The 13793-nt window shown below is 47.4% G+C and overlaps 2 protein-coding genes across 3 annotated transcripts in view; one reads left to right on the forward strand and one right to left on the reverse strand.

Annotated features, from left to right (window-relative positions):
• On the reverse strand, positions 1–3797 carry LOC311309237 (putative E3 ubiquitin-protein ligase UBR7; the record flags this gene model as incomplete). Its single annotated transcript, XM_084438420.1, has 11 exons — positions 1–93; positions 247–308; positions 419–593; positions 686–883; positions 1628–1815; positions 2450–2555; positions 2861–2914; positions 3006–3101; positions 3199–3259; positions 3408–3541; positions 3669–3797. 11 exons carry the CDS (start codon positions 3795–3797, stop codon positions 1–3), a joined length of 1296 nt encoding a protein of 431 aa, XP_084294546.1.
• A 1208-nt stretch (positions 3798–5005) lies between these two features.
• itpk1b (inositol-tetrakisphosphate 1-kinase b) overlaps positions 5006–13793 on the forward strand; it is a 34475-nt gene continuing 25687 nt past the window's right edge. Inside the window, exons 1-3 of one of the 2 annotated variants that reach the window (XM_084438737.1) lie at positions 5006–5241; positions 5902–6118; positions 12748–12772. In XM_084438737.1, coding sequence (XP_084294863.1) covers positions 6024–6118; positions 12748–12772 — 120 coding nt within the window. In that variant the 5' untranslated portion in view covers positions 5006–5241; positions 5902–6023. The remainder of the gene's footprint in view (positions 5242–5901; positions 6119–12747; positions 12773–13793) is intronic. The other variant, XM_084438738.1, reaches the window with a different exon arrangement.

Here is a 13793-nt window from a genome sequence, read left to right on the forward strand (position 1 = left end):
TCAGTCGCAGTGGTTCTGCCGTGCGTTGGCGCGCCGCCTCTTCCTCGACTGCAGATCCTCAAAGAACTCGTGTACGGCGTCTGCTGTGACCACCTGCCAACGCAAGAGGAACGGCGGCTTCAAGAGGGGCTTGCGGTAGAAAGACGTGAAAGACGGCAGTGCTTTTTTCTGGGTCACACACACACACACAGTAGCAGGTCTGCATTCACAAGGTCTTCCTCGTCTTGTTTTCGTATAGATCCTCACCTTTCCTTCACTGGCGCACTGCTGCAGGAACTCTCTCAGTTCAGTCTTCAAGTCATTGAAATCTGAGGGAAGGAATACACAACCCATTTTAACATTACGGCATTCAGACTGTTTTTCGTTGTCACTTTGAGCCCGCCACCCCCACCGAAAGACTACTGGTTCCCGTCCTCACGGTAAACTATCTCCAGCTGCTGCACGCGGTCCAGAGATCCCAGGTATGACATCAGCAGGTCCTCGCCGAACGGCAGGTCCTTGCCGAACGGCTTCTCCCTTCCTCTGTTCTCATAGGCCAGCTGTGTGTCGGACTGGTCCAGTAGGAACTGCACTCCCGCCTCAACGTAGGCCTTCTAGGCATCAACATGTGGACAGACGGTCATTTAAGTCCAGGGTCGCGTCCGGGAGCAGCGGCCTAGGAAAGGGGGAGAGTTGCGAGTCTCACCTTGCAGCTGACGCAGGTGCAGAGCATGGCGCGCCAGTGGTAGGGCCAGAACACCGCTCCCTCTCGGGTCCTCTCTGGGCCCTGGGACTGCAGCTCCTTCAGCCTGCACGCCTCGGTTTTGGTCCGGCACTTCGCGGAGCCGCTTGACATTTCGTGACGAGGCCGCTTGTAGGAGGCGTTCCCCTCCCTGGCCTCTCTCTGTATCAACGACAGGGAACGAGGAGACCTGCTTATAGCTTCCCACAAGGCTGAGGGGGTTGAGTCTCACGGGGGTCTCACAGGAAGAACAGCGGCGCGGTTAATGCAGTGATTTAAAGGCCACGGTCAACACGCGCAGCGCTGCGGCGGCAACGCCGGTGACTCACACGCTCGCTCTTTCAATTGGAGCTAGTACGGAGAGAGGCTGGGCCGTTGAAATCAGCCTTGTTTACTGTAAGCTGTGCTGTGAAGCCCGGCCAAGGCAGTCACCAGAGCAGGGGGGATCAGTGTCGCACGGATCATTTCCCCTCTAATTACTTTGAAGACAGGGCGGCATGACTGGATCTAGAGTCCGCTGTCTGGGCCTGCTATATACATTACCGTCTGGCGCCATCTGGTGGCAGCAAACTGAAGGGCGGAGGTAAAGCACCCTCCACTGCAGATGGCTCTCCTGACACTGGCCGGGTTTCCCGATAAAGAACCTTCTTAAGGAACCCTTCTTAAGCAACCCTTTGCATGGGAGTTAAGAAGTACTTTGGAACTCGTTCGGGAAACCCGGCCAATGTCATGAATTCAATTGTCAGTCTGTGTTCTAAACTAAATGGCAGCTAAATGTAGCTTCATGTGCTTGCAGCTAATGTAGCCAAATGTGCTTCAGGGCTCAATAAGGATGGGAGCTAATCAATATAACATCCCTGGACGTGAGTTAATTATGCTCATCCGGCCTCATAAACATGTACTCGCCTCCTGTTCCTGACCGCCAGGGCTTGCAGAGGACCCCTCGCCTCCGTTCACATGTGGCTCACACTTCTCCTTCTCACTCCTCCCGTCCTCCTTCTCACTCCTCCCGTCCTCCTTCTCACTCCTCCCGTCCTCCTCCACGTCGACCTCCACCTCCTCCTTGCAGGGGCTGAGTTTGATCACGGGGGGCGCTGGCAAAAAAAAAAACAGTAGTCAGGGGCTGGCAAAAAAAACCAGTACAGTCATGACTTTTCCAGCTGGACATGCAGAGAGTAGGGATGAGACGGTATGGATTTTTGCATTACAGTACGGTACGGTATCTAGTTACACGGTACGGTTTTTCACGGTATACGGCATTTCACCTCCCCAACACGCATAAAAAAAACAAGTATTTGGAACTACAGTGCAACACATGATGGAAAATACACAGTATTGTAATCAAGCTCAGTTTATTAATAGCAAGCTTATATTAAATTACAAAATTAACTGTTGCAAGCAACTTGAAATGTGAAGTTTCAGCAGCGCATTATTGTGTAATATCGTAAACGTAATACTGTAAACACAGGGAATGTCACGGTTCTAATACCGTGGACATTTTATACCGCGGTTGAGTTTTACCATATACCGTCTCATCCCTAACAGAGATCATGTCATTTTACATTACATTAGTCATTTAGCTGACGCTTTTATCCAAAGTGACTTACAATAATGATTAATGGTTATAATTATTAATAATGAATTTGGGTGAGCAAGTCAGCCTGCTGTTGTAAACATGTACAACATTTCTAAACTCGTCAACAGAGAAGGGGAGAGGGAATAGCAGACCTGCAATGTGGGCAGCGTAGGTCCACAGGAAGGGAGCCCTGTTCATGCACGACTCACACACCATCTCATGCAGCTCCTCTGACTCCACCACTGCAGAGCCCAGATGCTGCTCCATGGAAGAACCACAAATGGTAAATCAAGTCATGGCTCAAGTCATTTCACTGTACATGGTACCTGCATCTTGCAAATGCAACAAATAAACACCCTTGAATGTAGCAAAGACAGGAGAACTGGTTTTAGAAACCAGAGATAGATTAGATCGCCGTCAGCTGCTACCACTTGTGTAGTGTCCCTGACTGTCATTGGACCATTCCAAATTTTGCCCACATGAAAAAAAGATATCAGTTTGAAAAGTATCACGTCTAGTCTCTCAAGCATGCTAAACTAAATGTTGACGTTACGGTTACACACCCTGGAATGGAACCAGTCCTCACAGACGATGCACTGGATCATCTCTTCATCCACCTTGCAGGAAAGTAAAGGGTTTTGTGATGCAGAATGTCACAACTTCATTCTTAATACAGAAAAAAATATGAAGTGGCTGGTTAGTATCTACCTGGTCGTCTGTGTCTGGGAATGGTCGGTTACAGGAACAATACAAGCCTCGGAAGTTGTGGTTGTACTGGTTTTTACTATTTTGGCTGTCTTTGCTCTGTGACGAAAGACAATGGGGATAATGACATGAATAATCAATGTTCTGCTGTCAGCACTTTACTAGCTACATGACTGATGGGAAATTCAAGACTTACAGGGATCAGCTTGCACTGAAACTGGCCAAACTTGTAATTTCCACAATCACAGCGAAAATTCCTGAATGAGAACAAATGGGTAATGTGACATCACTGGTGACGTTTAGAACTCAGACGTAGAAGCTGGCCTGTAAAAGTGAGCTAGGAGCGAGGGCATTCCTCATTGGGACTCTTAGCTAAAGAAATCCTCCTCCTCTGCTAATGAATACCTTTTGGTATAAAGCTCAAAGATGTCATGGCCATCGTGGCATTTGTTGGTGCAGGCGAGGCAAAGCCCGGCAGGCTCGGCTTCACTTGGTGTGCAAGTGTTGCAAGCAAACACAGCTTGCCTTTTTACATATCCCTGCATTGAAACAAAGACAACGAAATTGATCATAAGAAGTGCCACGATAATGGCAAGGCTACATATTCCTCGTGCTGATCAGCAAACGAAACATTTACTGGACCAGGCCGGTCGGTGTTAACGGCACCTCTGGATAAGAGCATTTCTCAGGGTCGCTTCCAGCCAACACCGACATGGCCTCTCGCAGCTCGTCGTCGTCATTCTCCAGCATGTCTTCGAGGGACAGGCTGGCCTCGTCCGCCTCATTTGCCGCCATGCTTGAATTTGAGCAGCACACAACCAAACATAAACATACGCATGTTCCGGCGGGACAGAGGGCCACGTGGAGGAAGTCGAGATGAGCGGGCGTACCACCCCGGGTCCCGAAATGAAACCATCTCACTGTGTCGCACAGATACGAACCCGTTTAATTTCCATATATGTCACCATTTGTTTGTCGGAGGACCTTACCTCGGTAGCTGACCGGAGACTTGCGAAGGATGAAGGTGCCGAGTCGGAAGTAGACCTGCAGGAACTAGCTTGTATAACTAGCTGGTCTGGGAGCTACTACGACTTTGGCCAATGAGGCTCAACTATGACGTCGTGGAACGTTAACTAGCTTCCTTCTTTGTTAAAAAAGTGACTGTTCTACTTCTACAAGCTAGTATTCCAGTGGGCATTCCGTTATGTTGATACTGTATGGAGATATTGAAGACCAAATTACTTTATATAAAAAAGACTTAACAAATGTAGTAATAGTATATCTAGAAAATGAAATAAAACAGGCAAATGAGAGTTATATTTCCCTGTACGATGTATGTCAGTGTGTAGCCTATGTCAAGATGAATTTACCGGTACATCGTAAAGAACGCTGGCCAGCAATTATCATTCAACAGTCACTGTCAGCGTTTCACCAGAAGATGGCGCATTTGTTGCGTTTCAAAACGCTTCTGATTTCCTCGGCAGTAACTACTCAAGGCTTCTCTGTCTTCTAGTTACCTTCTTTGGAATAAATCACTGCTTGGTGTCAAACAAGCGCACAGTAAGCTATATCAGCAAAACCAGAGGTTCTATGTTCCTGTTGAATTTATTTTCTCTGCAAGAGAAACGACAAAAACATCACCTTTGCCATGAATGGAATGCTGCCACCTAGTGCTAGAGCGCTACTTCTGGTGCATTCGTTTATAACTGGGAGGTGGCAAATTGCGACTTGCTACTAGGAATTATTAAATAAAACACCGCATGAACTCGCACTTCCTCGTCGCAAATTCGGATATGTTTCTCAGCCCCCAGTTGCTCGAATGCACTAGATATAACTATGTAACTGTGATATAATGGTATATAGCTCGAATGCACACAGGTCGGAGGTAGGTATTTTGCCACTTGCGACTTGCCACTTCCGACCACAAACGAACGCACCATACTTCCTCCACCCTTTCCCTGTGGTGACAGGCAGCAGGCTGGCTAGCCCCAGAGCCACGGTGAGGTGAGCTGTGTGGGATGCAAGCGGCAGGGCGAGTTCCTTGAATGAACACGAGCCAACGAGATTCTACGTTCATTGTAGAGAACATTGCGTTCGCTTGTTCGTTGTCCTCCGGTCCAGCGGCGTTGGCCATCAACTTGTACTTGTATTAGTAGCCGAATGGACAACTATCAAGCCAGCTAGCTCCGTGGCTATCCTGAAGAGGACAACGAAATTCAAGAAGGAAATGTGCTAAGTGGTAAATATGTTTAGCTAGCCAACGTTAACTGTGTGGAGTTTTGTCAATGCATTCGTAGCCAAGAAATGATTTACACCTCTTCCTTTAGCTAGATCATTGTCAGCTTTTGGTCTGTGGCGCATCTTATTATAGACTAGCTAGCTAGCTTTCATTGCTAGCTAACGTTAGTCTAACGTTAGTGGGTACCCATTTCGTGGGTAGCCACTGCCAGCTAGCGGGCGCTCCGTCCAATCCAGATGCACTCGCCCACATTAAATTAAGTTAGACATCGCAATAGTAACGTTAGCTAGTGTGTTGCTTATCGCTACTTCCATAGCTAACCTTAGCGTTGACCGACTAGTGAGTAGTGATTCGATAGATGACGTAACAACCTGAAGTTAATATACTTTTGGATGGCCAGTGTTCAATTATTTTGATGTGCTATGGCGTGGCCTAATATTTCAGAAATGAAAATGAAGGTGTGCTCACAGCCAGGGTTTTTAGAAAGACACACAGCTTAGCTCGTTGGCTAGGTAGGCGCACTTTGCATTACAACTGTGTTAGCTTAAACCTAGACAGATCTACACAACTGGGTTAGGGGTAATACACATCACAGACGTGAACAACAGCACAGCAGTGGCTAACTGGCTAACGTTGGTTTCTGTCCCTCCCCTCTGCTAGGAGTGTTATACCGCGGTTTCCTGTTTTCGCCCGAGTCCAGGTTGAGTTCACAGTCACATCTGGATCGAGGTCCAGGTTGAGTTCACAGTCACATCTGGATCGAGAGCACAAGCGCAGTGGAGATGCAGACGTTCTTGAAAGGCAGGAGAGTGGGCTACTGGCTCAGCGAGAAGAAGATGAAGAAGCTTAATTTCCACGCCTTTGCAGATATGTGCAGGTATGTATGTCATTTCATCACAATACAGTTTGAGCGCGAATACTATATCTCTCATACTTCAAATTGTGAAACTGAAATGATCCACGCTGTATTGGAAATGTTAGTTCACTCCATTTATTTATCACTATGTAGTTGTTGCCAAATTAGTATCTATCTATCTATCTATCTATCTATCTATCTATCTATCTATCTATCGTCCCTAAGTTGACTTGAAGAGCTATGTCACTGGCATTCTGATAGTGGAGCTATTTGCACCTATTCACCTATTGCATTACTAAATGTTATGTTTTCTGCTTGGGGTCGAGGTTGATGACACTATGACTGAAGTGTTTTCTTGTGTGAACCATTTCTTGTGTGAACCTTCAGACTGAAAGACCAAACTTGACGTAGGCCTACAGATGTTTTGTTAGTCTATGTGACGGTTTTGGGAAAGTTTCAGCACTAGAGGAAGTTCTAAGGCTCTCACAACTGGTGATGAGGACAGCAAGTTTGTATTCTATGCAAGCAAAGCCAAACCTCTTGTAGACCTGGGATATTGACCGCCGTTTCATCAAGCAGATGAAGTCCATGACGATAACGTGGGTCATTGTTGCGGTCATTTTCAAGAGTTCTCTCGTTAGAGCTGCCTGCTCTTTTACTCTGCCTGTCTCTGTCTCTATGCCATTTGAAGCCGCCAGTGGAGAGTAAATTGGAGTCTCCTTGGCGCTATGTGAGAATTTCCCTGTCTCTGAGTGTGCGTGATGATGCGTGGTAGTGGTGAACTGAAGCTAGGCCTCAGTGCAGAACTATTAGATAGGGCTGTGTGTGTTTGCATATGTGTTTTGTGTGGGCTAGGCTATATGTCGTTTTTAGCTTAGGTGTGGTCTGTGGCCCGAGGTGCCTCTCAGCTAACACTGGCATGCACCAGTACGTGAAACTTGAGCAACCGGAATTCTTAATTTTAAAAGCTTTAGGCTTGTGTGTGTGTGTGTGTGTGTGTATTTGCGTGCATGTGTGTGTGTGTGTGTGTGTGTGTGCGCCTGGATTTGAGTGTCAGCTGAAAGAGAGAGATTACCTGTCTTGCTTTACTGTGTACTTTACATTGTTCTTTGCTGTATCTGTCTCCAGCCGAGCGAACAGGATTATATAATGTCTTGTAAAGTGGGTCAGGGATTGCGTTTGGTTTCTTCAGCAGGCTTACTGTGTGCGAAGCACGCCCGCTGATCGACAAGAAGGGCTGTGTTGAGTATCAACAAGCCACGGTGGGCTCCACAACAGTGTTTGGACAAACCGGCTCGTCCGAACCTCGCTGTCCTAACCTCGCTGTCCTAACCCCCTGGAGCCGCCTGTGCTAGCAAAGGTCACGCTGAAAGCCCTGCGCTGTGTGTGCGGTCACGGTGACAGTCTAGAGTTCTTGTCGTTTCAGCCAAGGCTCTCTTGTTTGGGCTCCGAGTAGAACAATTTCACACTTGTTTGGGTTCAGAGTAGAACAATGTTCAGTGTGAATTGTTCCAGCTGATGGTAGTGGTGACTGGTGAGAGATTTTCACCTTGCCAAGGGGGACTGTTGACTCACAAAGCAACCCATTAAACCAGCGCAGATTAACACAATATAATCCATAAAACATTTCTAATCTCTTTATAAACCTCCAACCGAATTGCAACTGTGGTATTTTGTTGTGCTTGTGTTTGTTTGTGCATGCGTGTGTGTGCATGCGCGCGTGTTAAGGTGATGGGACTTGTTGTGGGGGATATTTCGTTCTTTTGGTCTACCACTCTCCTGGAAATGTCAGGAGACTGATGGAATTCCTCATAAAGGTCTTCGTCTCAGTTGTTACACCCACTTGTGGCTATGATTTTACAACACTGAGGTCAGGTTGCGAATTGGGGAAGTATCGGTGTGTGTCTTCTAGGGAAACATGTCACAAGGGAGATATCTTTCTGCTCCAGCAGTTGTCATTGTCACCCTTGTTACTGTGTGTTCATCTCTGATGACAGGTAAGCGGTTCTGTGCCCTCTTTCCTACTTCTCGTTTTCTCACGGGTTTTCCCAATTCCCCTGCATTGTGCCACTCGAGGAAACAAAATGCCACACCGAAGAGGAAGAAGAAGAAAAAAAGATGAAGCGGCCATGTTATCACTGTATAGGCGTAATCAGCTAAACCATGCCTTGTCACACACGGTACACAGAGTAACTGTAACTGCACAGAGCCGAGGACTTTCTGTGCTGCTTCTGTTGTGACATCGGTATTATAAACTTGGCTCTCCGGAGCCGGCGTTACACATTTCAGAGCCGGCTCCTTGCTCAACGTCGCGAGCAGCAGATCAATTCGACACGCGGCGGTTTAGACATTAACAAGAGTGGCTCGTTGCTTAGACACTCATTACTTCATTGCATCGGTAGTTGGATATTAAACATTCGGGGCGAATGAAGATGATAGTACCTTGAAGGTTTTCTGGCACACTGTCGAGCAGCCCTACTGCCAAGACTGGTCTAGACTGGCCTTTCTGGTGTAGGCAGACCTGCTCTGTCTGTGCACTCACTCTCAGCATACGTGTGCGGTCTGGCGCTGTGAGAGGCCCGGTGTCTAGTCAGTCCCGGTGGTCAGCAGCCTGGTGGTGTTCTGCTGGGTCTTCTAGCTTTAAGAGCCGTGTGCCGTCGGTGGTGCCGTCGGTGGTGCCCATTCAAAAAGCTGGCACAGCCGATCTGGAGGACTTGTACTGTATACCGTATTAGGGAAAATAGATGTGCCTGGACCCCCTGCTTTTGGATGTTGTGGACACCACAGAGCTCTGTCCATCGCACCCCTCCTCCTGTCAGGTCTGGGGGTCCTCTCTCGGAGAGAACACAGCATAGATGCTATAAGGCAGGGGTGCCCAATACGTCGGCCGCGATCGACCAGTAGGTCGCACTGACTTTGCTGGTAGATCTCAAGACGTTCAAAAGAAAAGCCATAAAAAAGGTGACTTGATGACGCGCGTTGAAGTTGCGCGTGCGGAGGCAAGCAGTCACGTCACTTCTCTTGAGCAACTTTTTCCTCCTGCTACTTTGTAGATTACATTAAGTGTGACAGTTTTCTACTGCACTTTATTTTAATGATTGAATCATGCGTGGGCTGATTTCATCATTGTTTATTTTAATGATTTAATCATGTGTGGGCTGATTTCAGCATTGTTTAGGCTTGTATGTGCACCTGCTACAACTCCTTTTATACAATCTATTTTGTCCCACGGCAAACTAGAGTGCTGAGAGTAGCCTAGCAGAATCAATTTGAAACTCACAAAAAGTCAGAATTATGCAACCCTGGCTGATCCATTCAGTGCAAGTCATTAGTGTATTGAGCTGTGTGATTGAGTCATTTAAGTAGGCTAAAGACACACTGTTCTGACAGCTAGCTGATTGTTACCTGTTAAGATTGTGCAAGGAATATAAGAAAGTTAACGTTCAACTTCCAGTGTGAAGTAATTGGTATCTTGATTCATAAATGTATTCTTTGATTTTGAAACAGTAGCCGTATGTTGTTCTTTCTGTTGTAGGTTATTTTTTATGAGTTTTCAGCAATGGGATTCTTTTTAAGATAAGATATGACTTTAATGAGACGTGAATTAAGAAGTGGCCCTTCCGGAGGGGTTTGGGGGGGGGGGGTAGATCTTGTTGAGCTGGTCATTTTAAAAGTAGCTCACAAGCCAAAAAAGTGTGGGGCACCCAAGGCTCACGAGACGGAACATCTGTTCCCGGAAGGAGACCTCTCACCGTCGCCCACTGCCATCTTGTTGGCTTTGAAACAGAAACGGTGTGATAGACCTACTTTGTGTTGTTTTGTTTTTATGCCCTATATCTACGGTACTGGGGGCTACTACTCCACAACCCTGTAACATAGTACATCACCCAAACAAAAAACTCTGTCCTTGGCCCGCGTGGTCTGTTTAGTCTTTTCCTCTTCCCTTTTCTCCAGAGTGCAACAATACGAGAGGGCAAATGATCTCCATACCTGACCTGGGATGAAACCAAAGGCCCCATTTACTCCACATGAAACAGGCCAGCTGCAGTATTAAATATCCACGTCGTTGTAAAGCTGCGAATGCCTGCTGCGCTGTTAGAATCGGGTTGTTTTTGTGACCTTACAACCACTGGCCTGTGTCTTCTTGTTGTGGTTGCATTCTTCTTCCTCCCTGTTGTAGATTCGACGGGATTATGTCACGTGATTGTTGTTGTTTTAGGACTTGTGTTTCTGGTTTGTGTGAGGTTCAGGTTTGCTTGTTTTTGTCCTATTATTAAATGAAGAGAATGAAGGACCAAGGTTTCAGTGTCGCAGTTGAAATGCTGCTCTACTACGGCTCCTATTCTAGAGAGAGACTATAGAGACAGAGTAGTCTCTACTGTACCCACATCCACAACACCCAGAAAGCCTGACACCATGGTTCCATGGCAGGGTTTACTTTATATTCATTTACAATTTAAATTATTTCCGCCGCTGTTTCAGAATGGGGGATTTATTTATTTTTTACTCTGTGTAGCGGTACTACGTCGGTACACAACACGAAACGAGTGGTCGTCCGCTCTCTCTCAACACGGATGAGCCAATAGAACATTGACAGGACGTCAATCACTCTTGAAGTCATGACAACCAGCGCAAGCATTTCTTCCTCCGAGCCTGGCGACTGGAGGACGCTACCTCAGGCAGAGCGAGACAGGCATGAGAGTCAGGGCGAATAGCTACTGGAGGTCAAGGAGAACAAGAACAAAAGGTAGATAAACACTTAGGTGAAGTTGGTTTCAAGTTGGATATTCGAAAGATATTTGGGCACCCAATCTTATCGTCTTATTTCCCCGACTTTAACCCGGGGTTTAGAGCCGCAATGCAACGGTTTTCACGACCTGCCGGTTAGTAGTCAATGCAAATGGCTAGTCATGTCATGTGACCCAGTGACTCCAAATTAACTCAGAATATGATACTGCATTGGAGAAATAAGGCACAGCTCCTTTTTCTTGTAATATTGTATATATTATATTTTATATTAATATTTTATCGGGAAATTCATATCTTTTTTTAATAGCATTGACCCAGGCACTCCAAATCAACACAGAATATTAGCCAATTGCACAACTCCAGTACTTCCTGAAATTAGACATGCTTCTCTATTTCCTGTCCTACACTATTGGATGAAGTGATTAATCAGGTGTGCCTGACTGCAGTACAATTATCAGGCACACCTGAATAATCATTTCATCCAATAGTGTGAGACAGGAAATAGAGAAGCATGTCTAATTTCAGGAAGTACTGGAGTTGTGCATATAGTGAATTATACTACATGGCACTACTGAACTATAGGGCACCCTCCAAATGTAAATACTCAAATACATATGTCCTAAAGTATGCTTTGCAGTCAAGTGTCATTTTATTTTATATTTTGAAATTGCCGTTTGATATTCACACACGCACACCACACCACCCAGGGTACAACAAAAACCCGTTACCCCCGCTGCTGAAAAAAATCCTGGAGGAAACGCTGCGTGGGCCAGTCAGCTCTGCACCTCGCTGTAGGAGATGCCACCTCCCCTTCCTGTTTGTGTTTTGGCCAGGCTTCTCCATGCGAATATCTAATCCAGACAGCATCTCCCCAACAGCCCGCATGTTTAAACATGCCCCGTAGCGCACGCTCGCTCTCTCTTTCTGCCATTTCCAGGGAAGCAGAAGAACCACTCCTTCTCAAACTAAAAATAAGACCCTCCTAATTCATCCTGTCAACCTTGTTAAGGGATTCTGTTTTTACACGATACTGACGCAGCCCTTGGCCTGTGCAGATATGGCTGTTGTCTTAACTGGTTCATTGCTATGTAGTTGTTGTTGAAGTTAAATAGTCGAGTTGTTGGGTTTTTCGGTTACCTCTGGACCAACACTGCTACTTCTTGAGCACAGACTGAGGCAGCTATGAGAGAGGATCAGACTCTGTAGCCTGTCAGAGCTGTGGAAAACGATGGAGAGAGAGAGGATCAGACTGTAGCCTGTGAGAACTGGAACATGATGGAGAGAGGATCAGACTGTAGCCTGTGAGAGCTGTGGAACATGAGGGTTTATTATGGTGGAGCAGCTTGAAGGCACCTCCACAAATGCTGCTGAGCAGTCGGCTTTTGGATGGGGCCTGCTGGTTGCCAAGCAACCTTCTTTTTTTTTTTACCCTAAGCATAGAATCTCTGCTCTGTTTCTGAGAAGTGAGAGGTTCTTCAAACATCACTCTGGCCAAGTCTTTACAAAATTAGCTTGGACTGCCATTACTGGATTCCTGGATGACGCATTGGCCTGTTGTTTTAATTCCCAAGATAGGTAGTTTTCTGCACTGTGAGGATCATGTATTTATTCCATTATACACATTATAGAAACATGTTGGCTGGGGAATGAGGACATGCACTTCCGGTCTAGGTTTCCTTGCCAACTGTCCATCTGTCTGCCCTTTGAAGCAGGCATAACCTTTGTGAAGTTGTGTGAGATTCCCCTTGTGAATGGGAGCCATTTTGGTTTCTCTACCGACAGCTTGGCCATACACTGGCAGTGCAACTAGCTCTTTGCTTGGTGTATGTATTAAGTTATTATTATGCTTAAAAGAGAATTTGTGTATTTTGATTGTTCTTTTTCTCTCTTCTGTCTTACAGGAAAAGAGGGATAGAGGTTGTCCAGGTAAGTCCACAATTAAATTGTAAACTCTGATTCATTAGTTTGTATGACAGCTAAAAGGCTCATGATGGGCCTGCAGGAAAGCAAGATGTTAGAACAAGACCTCCTCCCATCCCCTTGGCCTCTCTCATCCCCTTGGCCTCTCTCATCCCCCTGGCCTCTCTCATCCCCCTGGCCTCTCTCATCCCCCTGGCCTCTCTCATCCCCCTGGCCTCTCTCATCCCCCTGGCCTCTCTCATCCCCCTGGCCTCTCATCCCCCTGGCCTCTCTCATCCCCCTGGCCCTCATCCCCCTGGCCTCTCATCCCCCTGGCCTCTCATCCCCCTGGCCCTCATCCCCCTGGCCTCTCATCCCCCTGGCCTCTCATCCCCCTGGCCCTCATCCCCCTGGCCTCCCTTATCCTGCTGGCCCTCATCCCCTTGGCCTCCCTCATCCCCCTGGCCTCCCTCATCCCCTTGGCCTCCCTCATCCCCTTGGCCTCCTTCATCCCCTTGGCCCTCATCCCCCTGGCCTCTCTCATCCCTCTGGCCTCCCTCATCCTGCTGGCCCTCACCCCCCTGTCATCCCTCATCCCCCTGGCCCTTATTCCCTTGGCCTCCCTCATCCCCCTGGCCCTCATCCCCCTGGCCTCCCTCGTCCCCCTGGCATCCCTCACCCTGGCCTTCTTCATCATCCAGTAGCCTGTCAGGTTGTTGAAGCCTCCTCAGGATGTGACACGGCCCTGCGTGTCCCGCCGACCATCTCTGCCGTATCTGTCTCCAGACCAGGAGAGAGGTCAGGGGAAGTTTGCACAGATATTTCACAGATAGTCTACAGTAAAGCCTTGGGGGTCGGGCCCTGAACATACTGTACCCTCCCCCACAGCGCTCACAGAGAGGCTCCCCAGACCCGCGCGCGTCACTATAAGCACCACCAATCACACGCTTCCTGTGTTCACTGCTAGGGCGCAACAACTCATCGCATGTCAGGGACATGTCAGCACCTGAACATCTTCACGAATGCGCAGTTTTCGAGAGGACACTGT

The sequence above is a fragment of the Borostomias antarcticus genome, assembly GCF_949987555.1.
Source record: "Borostomias antarcticus genome assembly, chromosome: 5".
NCBI classification, from domain to species: domain Eukaryota; kingdom Metazoa; phylum Chordata; class Actinopteri; order Stomiiformes; family Stomiidae; genus Borostomias; species Borostomias antarcticus.